Source organism: Pseudorca crassidens, chromosome 11 (genome assembly GCF_039906515.1).
Source record: "Pseudorca crassidens isolate mPseCra1 chromosome 11, mPseCra1.hap1, whole genome shotgun sequence".
NCBI classification, from domain to species: Eukaryota; Metazoa; Chordata; class Mammalia; order Artiodactyla; family Delphinidae; genus Pseudorca; species Pseudorca crassidens.
The window spans coordinates 19,961,341-19,986,432 of NC_090306.1; the positions used below are offsets into that span (position 1 = coordinate 19,961,341).

General features: G+C 42.1%; 1 protein-coding gene across 4 annotated transcripts in view; it reads right to left on the reverse strand.

Moving 5' to 3' along the window:
- Positions 1-25,092, reverse strand: part of BCAT1 (branched chain amino acid transaminase 1) — a 214,205-nt gene that overhangs the window by 159,199 nt on the left and 29,914 nt on the right. For 3 of the 4 annotated variants that reach the window (XM_067695920.1, XM_067695922.1, XM_067695924.1), the window contains 3 exons: positions 18,671-18,742; positions 7,745-7,945; positions 453-563 (listed from right to left, as the gene is read on the reverse strand). In XM_067695920.1, the coding sequence (XP_067552021.1) occupies positions 453-563; positions 7,745-7,945; positions 18,671-18,742 (384 nt within the window). Of the gene's footprint in view, positions 1-452; positions 564-7,744; positions 7,946-18,670; positions 18,743-18,816; positions 18,967-25,092 lie in introns of those variants that run through there. The other variant, XM_067695921.1, reaches the window with a different exon arrangement.

The following is a 25,092-nucleotide window of genomic DNA, read 5'->3' on the forward strand; positions in this document are numbered from 1 at the left end:
CCGTGAGAAACCGTTTTATACATCCTTTTTTTTTTTTTTCTTTAAATAAAACTTGGGCTAAAATATCGAAACAACCACTTAAATCACTGCATACTCGCTAGTGTCTTAAGCAGTTAGGCAAAACATCCCACATATATCTGTGCAGTACACCGTATTTTCATATCATAATTTCATACGGTCTTTAAATTTTATTATTTCAGTTTGAGGCATATTTTTCTTCCTTATCCCATTATCTCCCACAGACACTCATAAAGAAACAGATTGTGGAGTTGCCAAATGGTTATTTCCTTGTATTTTTAACTCACTGATTAAAAAACAGATCAGAAAGAAATTCAGTACTCATATGGTTTATACCAAATACTGATCTAAGTATTCAGAAATGGTTTGTCTGGTGGAATTCAGTGACCCATTACAGCAAGAGAAACACAAGAGAAACTCCTAAATATACATACCGGCAAAGTGGCCCTCATAGCAGACCGGTACATTCTATCCATGTTGAGCCTTGGCCGAAACAGACGAATTTTATTATCTACTCCCCGAAATGCCTTCAATCCTTCAAATAACTGAAGATAAAAGAGAAATAAATGTTACAAGGTAACTAAATGAAAACAATCCCTGTGTTCAAAAGACTGACTTTTCTATGGGCCCTCATCTCCTTTACCATGTAAAGCTACTGACACAGACCCTAAATCTAGAAGAGCCGGACAGACTGGTTACAGTCACTGGGATCATAAGAAGTCCCTTTATTACCAAGATCTGGTGGGAATTCAGAGCTATCCTTTGCTTAACAGGAGCCAGATGTTAACACACATCAGTGGAGGCTGGAAGAAAACATCTCCACACAACATGGACTGACTGACTGCCTAGAAAATAGAAATGGAATCAAAGGCCCTGCAGTACCCGGCCCCCAATCCACCCCCAAACACCCACGTATCTTTTCATTTTATCTGGCTCCTATGAACTCTGGAGAGCGGGTAATCTAGATGTGACCAGAGCTGGTTCAGTCTCCCAAATCACAGAAACCAAGCAGGTCAAGACTACACTATGTTAGGGCCATGCCACCTTCTCAGGGAGCTGCCACAGACAAACATGGGCAGGGACGTGAAAAGGCTTTGAATTTAGTGCATACTGACAAATACAGAGAAAAGAGGAAAATCAATCATTTTAAAGGGAATTTTTTTCTGTGATAACCTACATAAGAAAAGAATCTAAAAGAGGATGAATGTATGTATATGTGTAAGTGAATCACTTTGTTGTACATCTGAAACTAACATAACACTGTAAATCAACTACACTGCAATAAAATTAAAATTTAAAAAAAAAAGGGAAATTTTTACCACAGGTTCTCTAAGTAATTGATAGAACAAATAGGCCAAAACATGGTAAAGATATGGACAATTTGAACAAGAACAACAAACTAACCTAATGGACACACAGAGCCCTGTGCACACCACCTGTAGAAGGCATGTTCTTTTCACATGTTTTCTGACCTTAAGATAAGCTAGGTATCAAAACCGAAGCTATAACCCCAAGATATCCACATTTTGGAGAAGAAACCCATTACTTAATATTAAGTGTGAGTCAAAGAAGAAAAATGATGGAAATTAGAAAATATGTTGAACTGAATGAGAATGAAAAGGAGGGCCTTTAGATGCTTACAGCCTTAAAGCTTACATGAGAAAAGACATATAAATCCTGGAGCACAATTAAAAAGCAAAAACTGAGACGTTTGGTTGAAGTGCAAATATATGGGTAATTTTTTAAATGTAGTAGGACTAAAGCCTTAATTAAAAGATATGGTTGTCAGATTAACTCAGCTGATAACATCTGAAACCCAAAAAAGCACAGAGAGCAATATATCGTACAAATACCTTTTAAAATAAAGCTGGTGAGGCTATATTGCTAAATATAAAACAAAATAGACTTTCAGGCAAGAAGCTTTACTGGAGATAAAGAAGGTAACTTCGTAGAGTTCAATTTACTTCCCGGTTTAAAAATTATACACATTTGATATAAGTTCAAATTTATGCAAAGATTGTATGATAATCTCACTTGAAAAATACAGATGCAAAATACACAAAGGATAACACAGCCTAACTCAGCTGGATTTATCCCAGTAATAGAAGTTGGGTTTAACATTAGAAAATACAGTAATGAGATTCATTATATGAAGAGTTTATGTGGAAAAAACTATATGATCATCTCATTGTAATAAATGCATCTGATAAAACTGAACATTCGTTTATGATTTTTAAAAGTTTCCTGGATAACTAAGAAAAAAAGGAATCTTCCTTATGTGAGAAATAAACTTGTAGCAAACGTTATACTTAAAATGGTAAAAATTTTTTTTAATTGAACAGGAACATTGTTGATTTACAATGTTGTGTTAGTTTCAGGTGTACAGCAAAGTGATTCAGTTTTATATATATATATATATATATATATATATATATATATATATATATACACATACATATATACACATTATATATTCTTTCTCAGATGTTTTTCCATGATAGATTATAACAAGATAATAGTTCCCTGTGCTATATAGTAGGTCCTTGTTGTTTATCTATTAAAATGGTAAAATTTAAAGCTTTCCTTTCAGATTGAGAACATCACACACTGCCTGCTGCGACTACTTTAATTCAATATTGTACTACCAATATAATAATAATAAAATAAAAAGCATAAAGTTAGGAGAAGAAAAAAAATAAAACTGTCATAGATCATGCAACACAGATAAGATTAAACGTAGAAAATACACAAAAACTGATATAATCTTTTGAAATTATCTGTTTAGGCAAAGTAACCAGATACAAGATTATATTCCCATGTAACAGCAGCAGTTAGAAAATACAAACACTATTTACGGTAGAATTAAAAGGAATACTTAAGTGGGGAAAATCTAAGGTAAGTGAAAGACCCATAAGGAAACTATAAAATTTTACCAAGTCATTAAAGACATAACTAAATGTAGAAAGCAATCCGCCACTCATAGATTGAAAGATTCAATATTATAAAGACTCTCTCCAAATTGATTTATATATTTAATGCAATCCAAATGAAAATCATGTCAGGGCATTTATTTTTCTTGTAACAAACTGAATGACAAAAGTTGACTGACATGATAAACTGAATCTAAAAGTAATATGGAAAAGCAAATGACCAAGAAATATCCAAGGCACTCTTGAAAAAACAGAAGGATTTGTCCTAGTAGACATCCAGACTCATTATAATGATTTGGAGATAAAGACAGTGCGGCATTTGTCCAGATAGACAAGCAAAATGATGAAACAGAATAGAGATCCAGATAGACAAGACAATGGAATGCAAGTGGAGATCGAGAAGCAGACCCATGTGTATATGTTAAGATGTGACAAAATGTATCAGGAGGAAAAGAACAGTCTTTTTAATGGTGCTGGGACAATTGGGTATCTGTAGGGGAAAAAAAAAAATTGGACCCTACTTCATACAAAATTGGACCCTACTTCATACAATAATATAGGAAGATGTCTTCATAATCTAGGAATAGAAAAAGAGTCTTTAAGCAAGACACAAAAGGACCAAACATAAAGCAAAGATTGATAAATTCAACTTTTTAAAATTTAAATGTACTTCTTGTCATCAAAAAATTCTGGAGAGAATAAAAAGTGTTGAAAAAGATACTTAAAACACGTAACTGATAAAGGACCCATATCTAAAATATATAAAGTACTTCTGAAGATCAAAAAGAAAGGGAACACAATAGTGAGCAAAAGATGGAAACAAGCAGGGACTTCAAATAAAGAGATATCCATTGAAATAAACAACACAATAATATGCCATTGCATTAAACTGGCTAAAAATTTAAAATCAGGTTATACTCAGAGTTGGCAAGGTTGATGAGTCATGGTTGAATGTGGTTGCTAATTCATGGCTGGTGGGTGTAAAAACTGGTAAAATCACTATGGAAAATAGTTACCCTTTTTGTGTAAAAATGAAGCTAATATCCAGTACCAGCAGCATATTCCTAGACCCTTAAGCAGCATTTCTCAAATTTTCTGGTGTCAGGATGTCTTTACACTCTTAAAAATTATAAAGGTCCCAAAGAGCTTTTATTTATAAGGTAATTCTATTAATATTTACCATTATCAGTAGTGAGAAATTTTAAATTTATTTATTTATTAACAATAAACTATGACATGTTAAAATATTTTCATTAAAATTATCTATATTTTCCAAGAGAATGAATGTTAAGTGTGGCATTGTTTTAAAATTATTGCAAATCTTTAATTTTTGGCTTGACAAAAGACAACTGGATTCTCATATCTGCTTCTGCATTCAATCTCTTGAAATGTTGTTTTGGTTGAAGTACACAAAGAAAACCCAGTCTCACATAGATATGTGGTTGAGAAAGGAGGTATTTTTGATACCTTTTCAGATAATTGTGGATTTTCTTCTCTGATACTCCTCCAAAACTTGACAAGTGGCAGTCCCTTAAAGGTTAGTTACACTGTGGAATCAAACCCCATCAATGAGGTTTTCATACTCTGTTAATTCCTTAAAATTCAATGGTCCGTCAGTCAGAGTTCAACTGAGAAGAAAGAGAACCAGTAGAAATACGTAAAACAGGGACTTCCCTGGTGGCGCAGTGGTTAAGAATCCGCCTGCCAACGCAGGGGACACGTGTTCGATCCCTGGTCTGGGAAGATCCCACGTGCCACGGAGCAACTAAGCCTGTGCACCACAACTACTGAGCCTGCGCTCTGGAGCCCGCGAGCCACAACTACTGAGCCCGTGTGTCACAACTACTGAAGCCTGCGTGCCCAGAGCCCATGCTCCGCAATGAGAAGCCCGTGCACTGCAACAAACGGCAGCCCCCGCTCGCCGCAACTAGAGAAAGCCTACGCACGGCAACGAAGACCCAACGCAGCCAAAAATAAATAAATTTATTTTAAAAAAACAAAAAAAGAAAAGAAATACGTATGACATTTACAGATTTATTAGAATAAAATGCCCAACGCATTTGTGGAGGCTGGCTAAGCAAAGTCCAAAATCTGTAGGACAGGCTGTGAGAAGGAGAAGATCACAAGCAGGCTGGACCCAGGAGGTGTGGGCTGCAGTCCATCTGCAAGTGAGTCAGGAAGGAGGGGCAGCGGAAGAGATTGAGTGCATGTGTAGGCCTAGCTGCTGCGTGGAAGTCCTGAGGTCAGGCTCACCCAGAATAATCTCCCTTTTGATCAACTTCAAATCAACTAATTAGGGACTTTAACCCCATCTGCAAAATTCCTTCAAACAGCACCTAAATTAGTGTGTGACTGAATAACTAGAAGAAGGCGTGTGTACGCAACAAAACTGCCACTGCCTTCCTATGTCCTCCAGTGCTCACAAGAGAATGTCCTTGTAGTCCATCCCCAGCAGGAGACGAAAAATGTTATTCTGGGGACTGTGGTTCAGAATAAGCAAATGAACACATCAAAAAGTCATCACAGGGCTTCCCTGGTGGCGCAGTGGTTGCGAGTCCGCCTGCCGATGCATGGGACACGGGATCTCTTGAAAGGGGAGCCCAGGGGTCTGTGGACCACACTTTGAGAACTGCTGATTTAAAGAAACATGTATACAAGCACACCAGCATACTATGTACAAGAATGTTCACAGAAAAGGAAACCACACAAGCGCACGTCAACAACAGACTGAATATATTCACGTAACGGAATCCTATTGCTTCAAGGAGCGTATGATGTGGTACCTACCACGCTTTGACCCAGATAACCTGGGCCTCTGCCCGGAGCCTCACACTTCAGAGGGGCTCTCACCCCTGTCTTTCTCCAGCTGTGACCCCCTTGGAGCAAGTAGTTGGCTGAATCCTTTTTCTAGACAGACTCCAAGTACTCAGTTCCCCAGAATTCCCTACCCAAATGGCCCTGATCCTATTTTCAGGGCCTCAATGGGCATCCTTGGTTTCATCCTCTTAAGAACAGACAGGACTACTAGGATGTCCACATCTCAGTCCAAAGATGGCCAAGGGTCATCCATTTGCAAGTGGTGTGGGCATCTACGTGTGTGCACGAGGCCCCCTGTGGTACAGGATGGAGCCAGGACAGAAAGAGATACAGGGTGGACTTTGGGGTGGCTCTGCTTGTACATTTGTCCCAGGACCCACAGATATTAGGGTTGGTCCTGGATGCTTAGAGCTCACATAACACTGAGCTCAAACAGGTTCACGGGCGCGCGCGCACACACACACACACACACACACACACACATGCATGCACACTATAATTCCACTTATGCAAAGTTCAGAAAGAAGCAAAACCGTAGTGTTAGAGATACATACAATCCAAAAAGAAAAGAAAAGCAAAGTTACCACAAAAGTAAGAATAACGAGTGCCAGAAGATACGGGTTTATGATGCGGAAGGGACACGAGAAGGCTTCTGGGATGCTCAAAGGGTCTAGGTCTATTTCCTTACTCGGGTGGTAGCTACGTGGGCACTCATTCATAAGTATTCATTAAATAGTACATGTTTTCCAGTTTTTCAAATTATGTTTTATCTCACTAAATATTAATATCAACCTGAAAAATGAAGTAACTGTAATAAAATTGCATTTTCTTTCATCCAGGTTCCCTACTCACACTTCACGTCTCTCCTTCACTTTTCGAAATCTTCACATATTTATCAAAAACTACTTGTGAAATCAACAAAACCACATGTAATTGTAGCTCTAAAAATAAAATCAATAGGATTCTAAAATCAGTAGGGCTGATGAGTGGAGGAGAAAGAAATCCAAGGAGATTATTCGTACGTTCACTTTTGGATTAAAATAATATCACCACAGACAGGCTTTGAGCCCAGGAAGTTTGACTCCAGAACCTGAATAATTAACCATATGCTTTTTCACTTAAAACAATTAAATGAAATGACCCGTATAAGATACCTAGGTACAGGGCATATTGCAGGATTTCAATAAACAAATGTAGTTATTTTATCATTATCATTCTGAATATTTACTATTACCACCTTTTAGTCTCCTAGTAAGTAGGCCATTGCTTCATTTCTATACCCCAATATTCTAGGAAAGATATTTAACACATTAAAAAAGAGTAAAATATACTGGGGTCAAGGGAATGGGGAGTGTGTTGTGTATTTGGCTAAGTGTGTATCCTGAGAAGGACCAGAGAAGCACCCTCTAACTATTTAATATTTTATGCTTATAATTATCCCACTCGTGCCTGAAGGATGACATTTAATTACATGTCCCTTAACATGCCTAACTACAAGTTATTGCTGTCATAAAACCATGCAGTTAGCATTAAAATTAAATATAATATTGTACTCAATGACCTCTCCTCAATCATTAGAAGATCTAAGAGAGGTGATTTAGTGAAATATTAACAGTACAGGCTTTTTGGTTGCTAATTTTTTGGTCAACTGTCATTCCCATTTGCTCTAAATAAGTTTTTAAATGATATTATAAGCCGATGTTACAAGTTCATGTGCACATTATATTTTTATTTCTGTATACCCTACAGCGTGCTTACCAGCTACATGATTTTTTAATTGAGATGTTAAAAAATTCAAGATTATCTGAAAATTTAGTTCTTAAGACTTACCCTCAATACAACTGTTTACAGGCCATTTATGATTGCCTCTAGTTAATACGGTAAAGTCCTGCTGCCCTAAAGCTATTTGAGCGGGGGAGCTACCTAGTAACCCCAGTGAAGACCAAGCATGTCGCCATCATTAATTCCCAAGTACTTACTTCCACCGCATAGTGGAAAGCCGACGAACCTGGATGCAATGACAGGTTTTGAAGAGGCTTGATGTGTGGTTTCTCCCATCCAAACTCCGAGGACCACTCCACTGTTAACATGTGATCCGTAAAAACCGTTCCAAAAACCAGAGTATTGGGGTCTGGTTTTTCCTTTAAAACGGTGGCTGGTGTGATTATTAGATCTTTAGCCTGGGGGAAGAAAATCAGCACCATTAAAGAAAAGTAACTGAACATCCATGGCTAGATGAGACAGAGGGTAAAAAGACAGATATAATTTAAGTCACTGGCCGTCATTTGACTTTTAAATGTTGGCAACTAACGCAGAAACTTAACACCGTGTGAGAGAAGCAAATCATGCCTGCGTTCAGAATTTGGACTGTTGTTTAAAGTCTCTTCAATGTAGGGAATTCCCTGGCGGTCCAGTGGTTAGGTCAGGGAGCTAAGAGCCAGAGGCCGCAGGGCACAGCAAAAAAAAAAGAGAGATCTCTGCAATGTATACTGCCGAACAAATATCAGAACCAAAATTCAGTGGCATTTAGAAACAGGGACCAAAGAGCAGATGGAGTTAAATGACGCTAAAAGAACATCTCTTCTTCACTCCCACCACAGAACCCATGTGGATCCTTCGAGAAAGAAGAAAGAGGGGTCTTAGAATGAAAACAGCAACACTCACGATGACTTGTTAAACTAAAAAGAATGTCATTAAGAACTGCAGCTCTTGGGATGGTTATACTCCAGCTCCCCCAAAGAATTCTTGGCAGAAGGCTTCCAAAACCCTCTGGGTGCGTCGTAGGGGACAGGCAGCAAGCAGAGTGAAGCAAATGTTTTCCTCGTTGAAAACAGAAGTAGAGATTGAACACTAAGATATAAATCCTCTATTCTGTATTGAGGAAACAGTGAACAAAGGACCCCTTATTCAAAGAAAGATAAATAAGAGTAATAGGAAACAACTTCACACAGCCCCATTTCACCAGCTCTCCACAGCCGGCTTGCCTATTACAAATGGCCAACACGTAAGCATCCGGATCATAGACAATAGCACCACTAACTATACAATAGCGGTAGAATACTGACAAAAACCACAGGGGAAGGAGCTTTTAGACCACTTAAAAACAAAACTAACCAAGGACAAGTTCAAGCTGTTAATAGGTTCTAAGGAAGATCAGACTCCACTTCTTTCTATACACAAAAGTAGTCATTGCCCCCCAAAATCAAATACAGAATTTCACTTTGTATCACCAGCTCTGATCATTATTTTTCAAATAATCTAATTACTTCGGATTAATTCACTGCTTTATAGCTGCTTTAGTCATTTGATATATTAGGAATGATAGTTATTTTTAGAAAAACATTTAGGCTACAAATGTTATTTACTTTTTGTTTGTTTAACTTTTTATTTTATCTTGGAGTATACCCGATTAACAATGTTGTGATAGTTTCAGGTGCACAGTAGAGGGACTCAGCCATACATATGCATGTATCCGTTCTCCCCCAAACTCCCCTCCCATTCAGGCTGCCAAATAACATAAAAATGGTATTTATTTCAAAACAACCAGAAAGCTCACATTACAAAGTATAAGGCATTAAGGACAACATATTAACTGTAATTTTCAGGCCAGTCTAGTAACGCTACTTTGGAATATGCCAGTAAAATGCAAAACTTTGGGGAAAAACTTTCTTCTATCAGTACTTAATCCAAGTAAGTAAGTTAACCTAAAACCCTTTACTAAGTGCAAGAAAATAAATTTACTCCAGCTAAATTGTTTTGATCTTTGAATTCCATTTCTCTCCCCTTATCCTCTAGACTAGGTAGGATGTTGGGCAAATTTCACCTGATGGCATGGTCCATTAGCTGTGACAGAAACCTGATGACCCTCAAGCCAAAAATATTTATTATCTGGCCCATTCAAAAAGCTTGTCAATCCTTCTTGACTGTTTAGATAAGAAATCTGGGGCTTCCCTGGTGGCGCAGTGGTTGACAGTCCGCCTGCCGATGCAGGGGACATGGGTTCGTGCCCCGGTCTGGGAAGATCCCACATGCCGTGGATCGGCTGGGGCCGTGAGCCATGGCCACTGAGCCTACGCATCCGGAGCCTGTGCTACGCAATGGGAGAGGCCACAGCAGTGAGAGGCCCGCATACCGCAAAAAAAAAAAAAAAAAAAAAAAAAAGAAATCTGGCTAGAGTATTTGCAGTTAAATCTCCAGCCCTAGCACAGTGCCCGGCACACAAGCAGTAAAGTTTTCTTAAATGCTGAAAATAACTTTGGTTGATTTCAGATGCACTCCATAATGAATGACAGACTCATTCACAGAAGATGGCCGGGATTTAAAGTGAGTGAAATTCTAACATAAACTTTTTATTACATGAATGGTTTCACAATATTCTTCCACAAGGAAGTACCTGTTCTTTTGCTTTAGTTAGCTTTTTTGGAAAAGTGGCTGGGGGGATCCTGGGCTAAGAAAAATCTAGAACTATATCAATATAGTAAGACAAACTTAGTGCAAAATTGTACCTATTAACACTATTAATAAAAGTTTCTTAATAACGGGAGAGCAGTAAGATACAAAACAAAAGCAGAAAGATGAAAGTAGGTGAAAATGTAGCAGAGAGAGTGAGTAGAAGGGGTGAGTTTTTTATCCCTGAATTCTGGATACATCTGAAATATTGCAAAGGCAACAGACCTTAGCTTTTTTTTTTTTTTTTTTTTTTTTCCCAGTGGCAAAACCAGTAATTTGCATGGTTCTTCAAAAGTAAGATAGGGGGCTTCCCTGGTGGCGCAGTGGTTGAGAGTCCGCCTGCCGATACAGGGGACACGGGTTCGTGCCCCGGTCCGGGAAGATCCCACATGCCGCGAAGCGTCTGGGCCCGTGAGCCATGGCCGCTGAGCCTGAGCGTCCGGAGCCTGTGCTCCGCAAGGGGAGAGGCCACAACAGTGAGAGGCCCGCGTACCGGGAAAAAAAAAAAAAGTAAGATAGGGAGGGAGGAAGGGGAGGGGGGAAAAACAAAAAAGTAAGATAGGGCTTCCCTAGTGGCACAGTGGTTGAGAGTCCGCCTGCCAATGCAGGGGACACAGGTTCGTGCCCGGGTCCGGGAAGATCCCACAAGCCGCGGAGCAGCTGGGTGCGTGAACCATGGAAGCTGAGCCTGCGCGTCCGGAGCCTGTGCTCCGCAACAGGAGAGACCAAAACAGTGAGAGGCCCGCGTACCGCAAAAAAAAAAAAAAAAAAAGATTAAAAAAAATCTCAACCTCCCATCTGTTATTTCTTCCTTTTTTTTTTTTTTTTGGCCATACCCCACAGCTTGCGGGATCTTGGTTTCCCAACCAGGGTTCAAACCCGGGCCCCGGGAATGAAAGTGTGGAGTCCCAACCACTGGACCACCAGGGAATTCCTCCACTTGCTATTTCTAACATTAGCTAAACAATTCTATCATTACCAAAGAAGACATACAGATGGCCAACAAATACATGAAATGATACTCAACATCACTAACCATTAGAGAAATGCAAATCAAAGCCACAATGATGCAAATCAAAACCACAAAAATGCAAGTCAAAACTACACTGAGGTATCTATCACCTCACACCAGTCAGAATGACCATCATCAGAAAATCTAGAAACAATAAATGCTGGAGACGGTGTGGAGAAAAGGGAACCCTCTTGCACTGTTGGTGGGAATGTAAATTGATACAGCCACTATGGAGAACAGTATGGAGGTTCCTTAAAAAACTAAAAATAGAACTACCATATGACCCAGCAATCCCACTATTGGGCACATACCCTGAGAAAACCATAATTCAAAAAGACACATGCACCCCAATATTCACTGAGACACTATTTACAATAGCCAGGACATGGAAGCAACCTAAGTGTCCATCAGCAGATGAATGGATAAAGATGTGGCACATATATACAATGGAATATTACTCAGCCATAAAAAGAAACGAAACTGAGTTATTTGTAGTGAGGTGGATGGACCTAGAATCTGTCAGAGAGTGAAGCAAGTCAGAAAGAGAAAAACAAATACCGTATGCTAATGCATATATATGGAATTTTAAAAAGTGGTACTGATGAACCTAGTGGCAGGGCAGGAATAAAGACGCAGATATAGAGAACGGACTTGAGGGCATAGGGGGTGGGGAAGGGGAAGCTGGGATGAAGTGAAAGAGTAGCATTGACATATATACACTACCAAACGTAAAATGGATGGCTAGTGGGAAGCAGTTGCATAGCACAAGGAGATCAACTAGACGCTTTGTGACAACCTAGAGGGGTGGGATAGGGAGGGTGGAAGGGAGACGAAAAAGGGAGGGGATATGGGGATATATGTATACACATAGCTGATTCACTTTGTTGTACAGCAGAAACTAACACAAGATTGATTGTAAAGCATTTATACTCCAATAAAGATGTGAAAAAAACAAACAAACAATTCTATCATTAGCTAATCAACAAGAAGCAAACCACACAGGGTCCATCTACCTTTCAGGATTTCTAGGCTTTCCAGTAACCCTACCTGCCATGAAACCAATAGGCAATGGAATATATACAACTTTATTCCAACAACAATCTGCATAGAATATTTTAAAAACAAGACTATGGCTTTGCCTCATATCAAACTGTAGGGTGATTCTTTTTATTTTTTCCTTCCCTCACTCTTCTTCCTTCCTCACCTGCTTTATTATTCTTAGTATTTTGCCTTTTTATTCACTCAGTGAACACTGCACCAGCACAGTGGCTCAGGTAGTGCACTAAACAAGCACAGCAGATACCAAGATGCAAGGGCTCAGCCTTCCTTCTCAGGCACACTTGCTGCCGGCCAAAGACAGGTGGTAGCCTCTGTGAACAACTGTTATTCATTCATTCTGTTACGAAGGTTGTCGCCCCAGAATCATACCCCTTCCCCTCCCTTGAATAGAAACCAATAGAAACTCATCTAAGTTTCAGGACGAAGCTGAAAGAAAAAAACAAGAACTGGTTAGAACCAAGTAGGCCCAAGATGGAGGAAGATGTGACTTCCACTAGACCCTGGGCCCCATTATACGCTCATTGTAATAAGTTAGCTAAATGCCACCCTCACCAGCACCGTGACAGTTGACAATTGCCATGACAACAACCGGAAAAGCACGTACAAGGACTGAAAAGGAGAGCTGCATCAGTTCTGGGTTCAAATCACACCCCTGTTCTCATATAACTCATGAATATTCCTCCCACTCTTTCCAATTCCCTCCCTTTTACCTTGACCCTCCTATACAACCTGCCCAACTTGGGTTGAGAAGTTGATTAATGAACTAGGTTCCCACTTCTCCATTCTTTAACCACTGAGTGAAGCTTGTGCTGTTCCAATCTCAGCGTTGGTTTTGTTATTGGCTGCACAATCTGATTGGAAAAAGAAGCTCCCTGGGGAAAAAACTGGGGTCTTGGCCCAGGCTAGGACCCCGGCACAGGTCTGGCTGATCAATTCAGTAACATATTAACCTAACAATTTTTTTTTTTTTAACCTAACAGTTTTTGAGCTACTATGTACCTGTATTGCTATAGGCACAAAGAAACTCAGGGGAGTCCCCTTAGCGAGGGGGAAAAACAGTATAAAGAAATAAACAGATAAATAGATGTCAGGAGGTGATTAGTGCTATGAAGAAGAAAATGAAAGCAGCTTGAAAGGATAGAGTGGGAAAGAGAAGGATTATTTTAGATAGAAGCGTTAGGGAAGGCCTCCCTGATGAGGTGACATTTGAGCAGAAACTTGAATGAAGAGGGTAGGTCATTTAGATATCTAGGGGCAAAGTCTTTCAGGCAGAGGGAGCAAGTGCAAAGGCCCTGAGGTGGGAACACACTTGGCATGTACAGGAAACAGCAGAGAGCCAGTATGGTGGGGATGCAGGAAAGGGAGGGGCTGAGAGAACCAGTTACTCCATTGTATACTGACCGACATGCCAATTCTCCATGAGCCCTGGCTCTGTGTAACCAAGATTGTACGCCATCTTCTTTCTTTTCCTGGGACCAGTACCATAGACACTGCTGGCAGTTAAGGTAAACCCAGTTTCTCTCTCCATTCCAGGTAATTTGAAGGATAATACTAGAGCCAGGCTACCATGCTTTAATTTCTCGCTGTTTTTACTAAGTATGGAAGAGCAAAGTTGGAGGAAGGAGGAGAGTTTAAATGGTGGAAAAATAAGAGAATCTGGGTAATGCCGAGCTTTTTCCTTGAGCCTCTACACTTCCCCCCTTGGCATCTGTGTTCTTGACCCTGGCCAAACACTGGATTCAACCATGGAGGTTTTTAAAAAACATTAAACTGGACCCCATTCCAGAATCCCAGAAGGATGGAGCAGGGGGGCGCTTGTTTGTTTAAGTTTACCCAAGTGGATTCCAACTGTGCAGTCAGGGCTGAGAACCACACCACACCATCTCCCCTGAAGATTTCATCAACTTGAACAGCAATGGTTCCCAACACTGGCTGCTGAGTTGATTTACCTGGGAGGATTTTTTTTTTTTTAAGAAAAATATCAATGCCCGCGCCCTCCCTAAGATCAGTGCAAAAGAAACTCAGGAGTGGGGCTCCACATCGGTTTTGGTTTCAAGCTCTCCAGGAGATGCCAATGCACAAGAAAGGCTGAGAACCAGTGACACAGATTCAAATCTCACAGATTTGTGAATACTTACCAAAAGCCACTTACTCTCTTGCAATCATATGAACTTGGTAATCTCAAACTGAGTATGTCTAAAATGGAACACATAATATTTCCTTCAAAATTGGGTCCCTATTTCTGATATTCATACTACTTTCTACTTCTTGACTTTTTTTTTTTTTTTTTTTTTTTTTTTTTGCGGTACGCGGGCCTCCCACTGTTGTGGCCTCTCCCGTTGCGGAGCACAGGCTCCGGACGCGCAGGCTCAGCGGCCATGGCTCAAGGGCCCAGCCACTCTGCGGCATGTGGGATCTTCCCAGACCGGGGCACGAACCCGTGTCCCCTGCATCGGCAGGTGGACTCTCAACCACTGCGCCACCAGGGAAGCCCAGACTTCTTAATCCTTAATTTATTCAAAAAATCATACTGAAAGAAGTAAAGAAAAATGAAAAGTAAAAATCTCCATCTTTTACCTGGCAACTACATATCCACTTCCCAGAGATGACCTCTGCTAGCACATTCACTGTGTATTTTTCCTCTATTTTCTTTGCATGTTCATTACTTTTTTTTTTTTTTTTTTGCTGTACACGGGCCTCTCATTGTTGTGGCCTCTCCCGTTGCGCAGCACAGGCTCCGGACACACAGGCTCAGCAGCCATGACTCACAGGCCCAGCCGCTCCATGGCATGTGGGATCCTCCCGGACCGGGGCACGAACCCGCGTCCCCTGCATCAGCAGGCAGACTCTCAACCACTGCGCAACCAGGGAAGCCCTGTTCATTACTTCTGAGCTTATCATTCTCACAACATTCTCCCTACCCTGCTTCCCATATCGATCACTGAATTAAGACACTTGTACTTTCAAGTATCACATGTTTAATCATTACCTTCAGAAGTCCACGAACAGCTAAATGGCTACAGACTCGAGTCCAAATATTTTAACCCCAAAATCAAGGATCCCAAGCAAGGCACTAACTTCCTTTTACAATTCTACCTCTCACTAATGTTATGCATAAACCTTTTATCATTTACCAATCAATGCGTTCAGCTGCAAGTAAATAAAAACCAAACAGGAGCTGGTTTTCTCATAAGAAGTCTGGAGGAGCCAGGCCTGCCAGCACCCGTTAATGTCAAGGCTCTGTGATTTTCTTGGCCGTCTCCTCTGGGTCAAAAGAAGGCTGCTACAGCTGTAGCTGTAGCTTCAGTGTTAATGATCTAATCAAAGTCCAAAGAAAGGGGAGGAAAAGGACAATACCAGACAAATCTGTTCTCTTTGACCGCAAAAGCAAAAATTTCCCAGAAATTCCCTATGCCTTATTGGTTAGAAATCTGTCATAGTGATCTCTCTAGCTGCAAGGGAGGCTGGGAAGGCAGGTTTGTCATCCAGGGCCGGTTGGAGAACTGCGAACAAAATCAGAGTTCTGTTAATGAGGAACGTGTCTGGGGCTGTATTTGCGGTACACATCAGCCTAGTGCCTGAACACTTACATATTCTTGTCTAACATGGGAAGAGATAGAAGGACTAAAACTTGGCTACAGATGTCTTCCCACCCTCACCTGTTTTTCTCCATTATTTCTTCCACTTGTAAAGCAGAAATCAGGTGTCTCCAGTTTATCCAAACTCCCTCCTTTCTTCCTCCAGCAGTAAATGTGGAAACTAGTACCCTCACCCAGCCCAGCAGTCTGGGGTATCCTCAGCTTTCCAACTGCCTAACACTTGCCTTACCTACTGCTCATGCAAACCCTCCAGATAGACAGCCCACTCTCCAAAATGCTTGGTTTCCTCTATAAAATCCTTCAGATTGATTTGAACAATTGGGAAATGGGAGTCATTTCTCTTTATCATTTTGGCCTCTCATTCAGCACAGTATCATGTCCGATTAATTCTGTTCTAAACTTCACTAAACCTAGATTTATCTTCACGGTTTTGGATATCTCAACATAACAGACTGTGTAAAAACAAAACTGAAAACAAAAACTTGTACTACTATAATTCATAAAAGACCTTTTTGTTGTTGTTGTTATTCCAAACCCTTAGACAGCCAACTTGAAGAATGATCAAGGCCTAGTATATATTTTTTACTTTTCTGAATCCTCTCTTTAAAATACCTCTAAGACCACCCATAGTGGGTAGGACCCTCTTGCCCTGAGATCAGGTTAGTTAATGGCAAAGCCTTTTTCATGTTTTTATGCTCAACTTAGTGCTCTTTCCCATGCTCCAATGGTCTCTGATGACCTCAAAGTCAGGTTACCATATACTTGTGGAAGAATTTGGAAGGCCACAAAGACTGGATTGTGAAATGGCAAGAAATATTGACAAAAACAGGGCATACTAAAAACCACAATTTCTTGACTCAATATGTGTGGTTGGGGAACCATTTGGTCTGAGATGGGGAAGCCACAGCAGGCTATTGCAACTGGACTGAGAGCACCTGAGGGCTGTATCAGCTGGCATTCAGGCAACATGGCATCAGTACTTCTCTGAATTGGCACTTAAACTTTCAAAGGCTATCTCTGCATTACAACTGTATCAGATGTTGCATAACTTTGTTCTAAAACAAGTGTGTTTGTCTTGCTCTATTTGGAAAACCATGGGTGCTACGTTCATTATCATTTACAGACACTTTCTAAAAATCTAATAACGAGGTACGAATAGGAGTAAATTAGGGCTTTTGGAGCGGCACATTCTGTGGAAGCAGGGGGGATGGGAAGAAACAGACAGCTGACCTCCTTGAAACAAGAACAACCCTGGAGTCCACAGAAAGATTCTGTAGGATTTCCCAGTAATAAGGCATCTCATTACTGGACTCTTGGATAACGGTTTCCTCACATTAAAATGACTATCAAAATGGGGGAAGAGATGCAATGTGAAAACTACCCCTGAGACCCAAAAGGCAATTTAAAAGTTATAAATGGAGTTGATCAAAAGGGAGATAGAATACGTCCAAAGCCAACACGATCCTGTAAAAGCCACCATTTTTCTCCCCCAAATTATCAATTTCATTTTTCGTTTACCTCATCACATTTGCACAGTGAATACAACCACCATTACCACTCGTGTTTTGATATGCAAATACATGAGTACAGACTATCAATACACCCCTCCTTACCTGAAATCTAAACTAACGAAGAGAAGATTACTTACATGATGAATTAACTCTTCACTTTGCAAACAATTCTTCTATGTATAAAAGTATAAAGGCCTTTGGGGAAATTTTTAATTTATCTATAACCTTTGAGGAATTTACTATATAAGATGACCCTCAGAGATTATGAAGTAGAATTCCTCTTTATCTCATTCTTTCAAGGACCCACATCTCAACATCTAAGTCCCTCAAATGTATTAGGAGCTTAGTCTTCATAGGCTAGCAGAGTAGATTGACTGTTGGGTTATAGAGGACATTAAAGGACAAGGAACAAATTCACAAACTTATTACTATATCCTATTATATTTTGGTTTTTAAAAAGTCCTGAGAGCAGAGATCTTATATTAAATTTATCTTTGGATTTCCAATGCCTAGCACAGTCCCTGGCACACAGTAAGAGCAGGGTATGTGTGGAATTGATGAGTCAAGTTTCACTCCCTCTCTGAACCCTGCCAGGATGTGAGATCATTAGGACACTCTGTGCTATGGATGACAATTGACAGTGACTGAAACAGGCCGCAGAAGAGCAGGAGACAAAAAAAAAAAGCAAAAATCTCTGTGGTGTGGGGGGTTGGGAGTAGGTGGAGATAATGAATTATAGAGAAAATGATAATACACCTTACATTTACGATTTTATGATTTTTAAAGTACTTTACAAGATTCGTTCTCTTTTGCTCCTCACTATTCCTCTGTGATGTATGAGATTATTTAATATATAAATTCCATAATTTAGAGAGAAAAGAAGGAAATACTGCCATTTTTCCTCTTTTACTGTAAAATGTTAGCTGCTGCTTAAAGACGAAATACATGAGTTTAACTTTTTCCACAAATAGGGTGAAGGGTTAAAAGTATTACATAATCATGTAAACCTCTAGGTGAAATTCAGGAACTGGTTACTTTCCAAGAAAACTTTTATAATTCATGAAATAAAATAAGCAATTAACTGCCAGGTAATTTTAGACACATCTGTACTGCACTGCTCTCCACTTTTCCCCTGGAAGAGTGGAATTTAAAATGCAATGCAGCTTATCTAAATTACCGTATAAACCCGTACAGTGAAAACTGCCCCAATCTCAACAAGAAATGGCTGTATTCAATTGAATTGCTGTTTCTCTTAGCCTCTGGCAAAAAACTTACCTTAAAAGTCTCCACCACCTCTTTTGATCCTCCTTCTCCGGTACATTCCGCGGAGCATCCATTATTGCAGTCCTTAAAAGAAGAATTAAATCCATTAAGTAAAACTAGGTGGGTAACTGGGGTCTGGGGTAATCAATATCACTCACCATCACACCCTTCGCTCCGCTCCGGTCCGGTCCCCAAGCAAACAGGAAAAGGAGGATCAAACACCCAGGCACGAGCCCCAAAGGAGAGCGTCCTGCGAGGGCTGCCCTTCTCTTTCTGCCCTGCCGGAGGTCGCGGCTGTTTTTGTCCTCCACAGCCGGCTTCGGGCAGACTGGTTAAATTCCAGGTTCGCCCTACAGAGCCAGGGTTCACCAGCAAAGAACAAGAATGTAATTGTCTCCCCCTTTTATCCGAGAAAATAGTCTAGACTAGGGCTTTAAGCCATTTATAGAAAAAACCTCCTGGGCGCGCTCAGCCTCGTGGTCTTGTCGATCACGGGCGCACAATAGCAAGCCTAGAAAAAGGATGGGGACCAGAGTGAACCATTTTCTCTACGGGCAGGGTCCTCCGATGCAGGCGCAAGGACACTAAACCCCACACGTGAAAGACAAAACCGCATGGAATTAGGGGGTAAATTTTAAACATACTTAAGGACACAATGGAAACAGGTCGAACTGGAAACGGTGAAGACCTTAAAAAAAAAAAAGCCTAATCTGGTACAGCACTAGGGGAAAGAGGAAGAAAGGGAATCCAAGGAGGCAGAAGGCTGCGGTCAAAATATTTTGGGGTGGCGAAGGCACGCAGGATGCGGCTGTCAGTTCTGGCAGCCCAGAAATTCCGCTTCCCCCCACCAACCCCTCCTCCACCAAAGCGGCTTCCATGGCGACCCTCACGCTCCCCGTGGCTGTCCGCGCCGCGCTCCGGAGCGGGTCCCCGGCGGGACTTTAGACCTGTCTGGCGTGGGCTTCTCCGAGGAATTCGCAGGCTGGGACTCGAGATTTCGGGCAGGGCTGGGGAAAGAGGAGACTCCCGGATGGAGACAGCACGGTGGTGCAAGGCGAAGCAGGATGGTGCGGGAAACAGCAGCAGCGCACCCGGCCGGGCCCGTGGGCTTCCGGGACCCGGGGTCCAATCCGCCCCACCCCTACGCCCGCGAACGCCCGGGGTCGGGGTACCTGGCGGGCGAGGGCTGCGGCGGCGGGGGGAGGGCTGGCCATGGGGCGGCTCCGGGAGCGCGCGGCTGCGGAGAGCTGCGGCGGCACGCAGCGCCCGGCTGGACGCGAAAGCGGGCGGCGCGGCCAAGCTCCAGCGCACGGACCGCGAGGAGCCGGCCGCCAACACCCGGAACCCCAGGCCAGGGCCAGGCGCAGGGAACAGCGCAGCGCCTCCAGCATCCCTGGGGGAGAAACCTTCAACTGTCTGGTCACTGTGGTCCTTCGGTCGGGAAACCCCAAGCCGTAGTCCCAGCCCCCAGGGCACGAGAGTGCAGGAGCGCCTTTCCGGCTGCAGGCACTCAGCAAGCATCCTTATTTACCAAACAACGCCTGGGTGGGCCTGGAAACGCCCCTCCGCCCAGGGGAAGGCAACCTCGGGGAAATTAATTTACATTAGGGCAGATTTTCTTTCGACCAGATCACAAGAGGCAGTTTCTGCTTCCCTCCCCCTTCCTTCCCCGAGAGTTTGCAGCCGGGACTGGCAGTGGTGCCTGGGTTCTTGTCTGCCACCAACCTCCACGCGCAAACTGAAGGAGAAGAACGTGAATCCGGGTTTTAGATTTCTTTCCGCCACCTACCCAAGTCGGATTTGTAACTTGGGGTGTTACAGGGCTACTAGGTTCACATCCCCTAAGAGATGTTTCTCCCCAAACACCTTGATGCACTTAGACCCACCTACCCACCCAACCCATTTATCGCTTTCAGGCAAAGTAGACCACGCGTTCCCAACCAGGCAGCTTTGACAATTTCTTGAGGTAGGCCTGTGATGGCAACATTTAGAAAGACGGAAAAGGAAGACTGTAATGGCTGTTGTCTGCTGTGTGCTCCTGAAGCAATGTCAACCTAAATTATGAGCCTTTCTGGGCTTTTAAATTAATAGGAAGTGGTGACTTGTGCTGATTTGATCTTAGGAAGGGGAGAGAGCAGTTTATTTTGGATAAAAGCAGTTAAATCCAGTCTGCTTTTAGAATTGATTTCATACAGCCCTAAAGACAATACAGCTCTAATCTTATTGCTCAGAAAACTGCATTCACTTCTCCCTTCCTCTCTCCCCTTAATACTAGGCATAGAAAAGCCTCTTATGCTGGGGTGGAGCCCTGACAGGTCACATGTCACTAAAAACCAAAGTCTTTTTTATTTATTAATTTATTTTTATTTTTATATTTTATTGGACAGAGTCCTTTTTAAAGAAATGTAAAATTGAATTGAACAAGTAAAGAAGATATACAGATTAAGTATACTGTAGGGCTGCCAGTTTTTGACTCCTGCCCCAAGCCTAAAAATAAGAAACCCTTAGTTGAAGAGCTACAGACAACTTATTTGCGTTCAAAATGTTGGTTTAAATGTCTACACTGGGACATGCCTGGTGGTGCAGTAGTTAAGGATCGGACATGGGTTTCATCCCTGGTCCGGGAAGATCCCACATGCCACAGAGCAACTAAGCCCGTGCACCACAACTACTGAGCCTGCGCTCTAGAGCCCGCGCTCTAGAGCCCGCGAGCCACAACTACTGAAGCCTGTGTGCCTAGGGCCCGTGCTCCGCAGCAAGAGAAGCCACCGCAATGAGAAGCCCGTGCACCACAACGAGGAGTAGCCCCCCGGTCGCCACAACTAGAGAAAAGCCTGCGCGCAGCAACGAAGACCCAATGCAGCCATAAATAAATAAATAATAAATGAATAAATAAATAATTTTTAAAAAGTCTACACTGTACTGTTCATTCAAAGACTATTATTGTTTTAAAGGTAGATCCTATACAACTCCAATTTTCTTGCCATTTTAAATGTGATCTGTAAATCCTCCCTTTTCAGCCAAGAAAGCACGTGTAATACAAGAATGGTGTTATTAAAGATTTACTACAGGGCCACCCTGACCTCTCCTCCCCTCCAGAGCCAGACTCTGAGAAGGTGCCATCTGTATTAACTGCTTCTATTTCCTTCCCTTTCAAGTGACTATAATTTGACTTCTGTCCAATTATTCCACCTACACAAGGTTCCTAGTAGCTTTCATTTTGCTCAACCCAATGGTTTTCCTTCATGTGCATTTTCATGGCAGCATCTAGATGCTGATGACTTCTTAATACATATTTTTTCAGCCCACCTCTCTCCTGAGCAGTAATGTGATTACAGTCAAAAATCTGTCTAACATATTCATTAAGCATGTAACATTTGTGCAGGCGGTGGGCTAAGTGCTGGAGATGCAACATGAGCACACCTCCATCCTATTACCATGCACTGCCTCCAGCCAAATAGAAAAATGTTACTCGTGTTAAAGTGTTAACTAATCCCACAAATGTGAAATTGCAAATGTAGCCAGTGCTGCCTGTGCTTTAAGAGCCTCTAATGATGGAATGATGGAATGTAACTGACTCAGAAAGGTCTGGAAAGGCTTTCCAGCAAGAAATCCTCGAGCAAAGATCTGGAGGATAAACAAATTTACTATAGGAAGAAAGGATGAAGAATGTCCGGGATGAAAGTGAGTTCCAGGCAGAAAGGACATCTTTGAGAAGGGAAGGAATGTGGTACTTATAAAAGAGAGAGAGCCAGGGCTGGAGGAGAGACATGTGGAGGGGGGTCCATCAAAGGAGAGCCTGGGAGGAGAGGCAGAGAGCCAACCAGCTAGTGCCTCAGAGAGAGAGTTAAAGGTTACGTTTCCCCAAAAGGTAAAAGTATGACTGTCATATAGATATAAAATGAACTTGTAGAGTTTATCTAACTCATTTAATGAAGTTACCAGGCACAGGTTAAAACTGGTTCAAAGAACAGACACATTACTGGGTTAGTGAATTGTTAAAGGAAGTTGCTAATGGACATGAAACTGGCTTCTTCCAAGTGGAGGAGAGATGTTAGTTGAACCCTGACCTTCAGAATTGATTTGCATGTCTACTGACAAGAATTATTTTGCATTTCTATCAGTTAGCTGAACAATAACTCAAAAAAACAATAAAACAATGTAAAACCACAATGAAAGGGTCCAAGGAATCCTCAGAAGCAGAAAAAACGTTCAAAAGATTAGGATGGGGCCTCCCTGGTGGGGCAGTGGTTGAGAGTCCACCTGCCGATGCAGGGGACACGGGTTCGTGCCCTGGTCCGGGAAGATCCCACATGCTGCGGAGTGGCTGGGCCCGTGAGCCATGGCCGCTGAGCCTGCGCATCCCGAGCCTGTGCTCCGCAATGGGAGAGGCCACAACAGTGAGGGGCCCGCGTACCGCAAAAAAAAAAAAAAAAAAAAAGATTAGGATCTGGTAGGGAATGGGGGTGGGAGTTGACAGGCTTGAAGTGCCCTCTGGCTGCAGTTTGGAGATTGGAGGAGGGCCTGGGTGCAGCGGGCTATAAGGAAGCTATTAACAGAACCCACATGTGAGATGATCCTATTAAAAAGCTGGACTTGGCAGGTGGTAGGTGATGCCAATGGAGAGAAGCAGTCAGATTTCAGCAATCTTTAGATAGATTGGAAATGAGAAGAACAAGGGAGGGTGAGGGGCCTAGGAGGGCTCCCTGGATTCTGGCTTGCTTCTCTGGTTGTGATATTCACCAAGAAAAATGGAACACTGAAAGATGAGGTGGTTTTGTTTGGTTTTTTTTTTTTTTTTGGCTGCGTTGGGTCTTTGTTGCTGCATGTGGGCTTTTCTCTGGTTGTGGTGAGCGGGGGCTACTCTTCGTTGTGGTGCGTAGGCTTCTCATTGTGGCGGCTTCTCTTTGTTGCAGAGGACGGCCTCTAGGCGCATGGGCTTCAGTAGTTGTGGCTCATGGGCTCTAGAGCGCAGACTCAGTAGTTGTGGTGCACGGGCTTAGTTGCTCCGCGGCATGTGGATTCTTCCTGGACCAGGGCTTGAACCCGTGTCTCCTACATTGGCAGGCCGATTCTTAACCACTGCGCCACCAGGGAAGCCCAGATGATGTGGTTTGAGAGGGTGAGCAGGAGTCTGGTTTGGGGCCTATTGAGTTTTGAGGTGCCTCTGAGACTGGCTGTTAGAGATACAAGGCTGCTAGAGATATTGAGCCTGTCTGAAGCTCAAATGAGAAGTCTGGATTAGAAGTAAACATTTGATAAGTCACTGGTGGTGATCACTGAAGCTATGGGTGTGAATGAGAATGTCATATCTCTGCCTTGGTTTTCTCATCTGTAAAATGGGACAATAGCAAACACTTCATGTTTGCCGATTGAGATAGATTATCATAAAATATGTAACAGATGTAAGTTATTTAAAGCCTTCCCTAGTAAATCTTAATACCTTGTAGGTAATGATCATTTATCCCAGTTGGCAAACATTTTCTTAAAGGGCCAGATAGTAAATATTCCAGGCTTCAAGGGTCATGTGGTCTCTGCTGCAACTACTCAAAATCTGTCACTGTATCACAAAAGCAGCCATAGACAATACATCAAAGAGCAGGCATGTCTGTGTTCCCATAAAATTGTATTTACAAAAACAGTACAGAGTGGATTTGGCTTGTAGGTTACTGACCCCTACTCTATGAAGTTTCCCCAGCTAGAAATATAAGTGTCATCCTTCAGACACAACCAAGTGATCACCACCGTCTACATTCTAGCTCCAAATAGCATGACAATCACCATTTTTCCAGCCATATTACCGCCATCCTAGTACAAAATAGCTTCCAGGTAACCTCTGCCTACAGGCTTGCTTCCCATTAAGCCATTCTTAGCGTGTCAACCAGAGAAATTGTCTCAAAATGCGAATCTGAACGTATCTCTTGTTGGCTGAAAAATCTTCAGGCTTTACATCATCCTTATGACAGAATATTTTAGCAAGCTCCCCCACCTGTCCCTGGCTCCCTGGCTCACCTTTCGCTATTCTTCCTCTCTCCAGCCACCCGTGTAACTTAGTTCAGTCCTTCTTTTTGACATCAGGCCTTCTCACAGCTGGCTGTCTGCCTGCAACACCCCCCTGCTACTGCCCACTGCCTCTCTCATCCTTCCTTTCTCAGATTGACAGCACTTCTTTGGGGAGACATTTCTAAGCCCTGTCTAGGCTACATGGGTCCCTCTGCTATTTATTTCTATAGAATTCTTTCCACTACAAAATAACTGTCATGCTTTATTCTAATTATTGGATTAATGTTGCTCTAATTTTGATGATGGGAAATTGTGTCCATTTTGTTCACCTAGGAATCCCCCCTCACCCAATGCCAGGCACACAACTGAGACTTAACTATCTGTTGAATTGCAACTCTAATTTTTTTGAAGTATGTATTTAACATATTTTG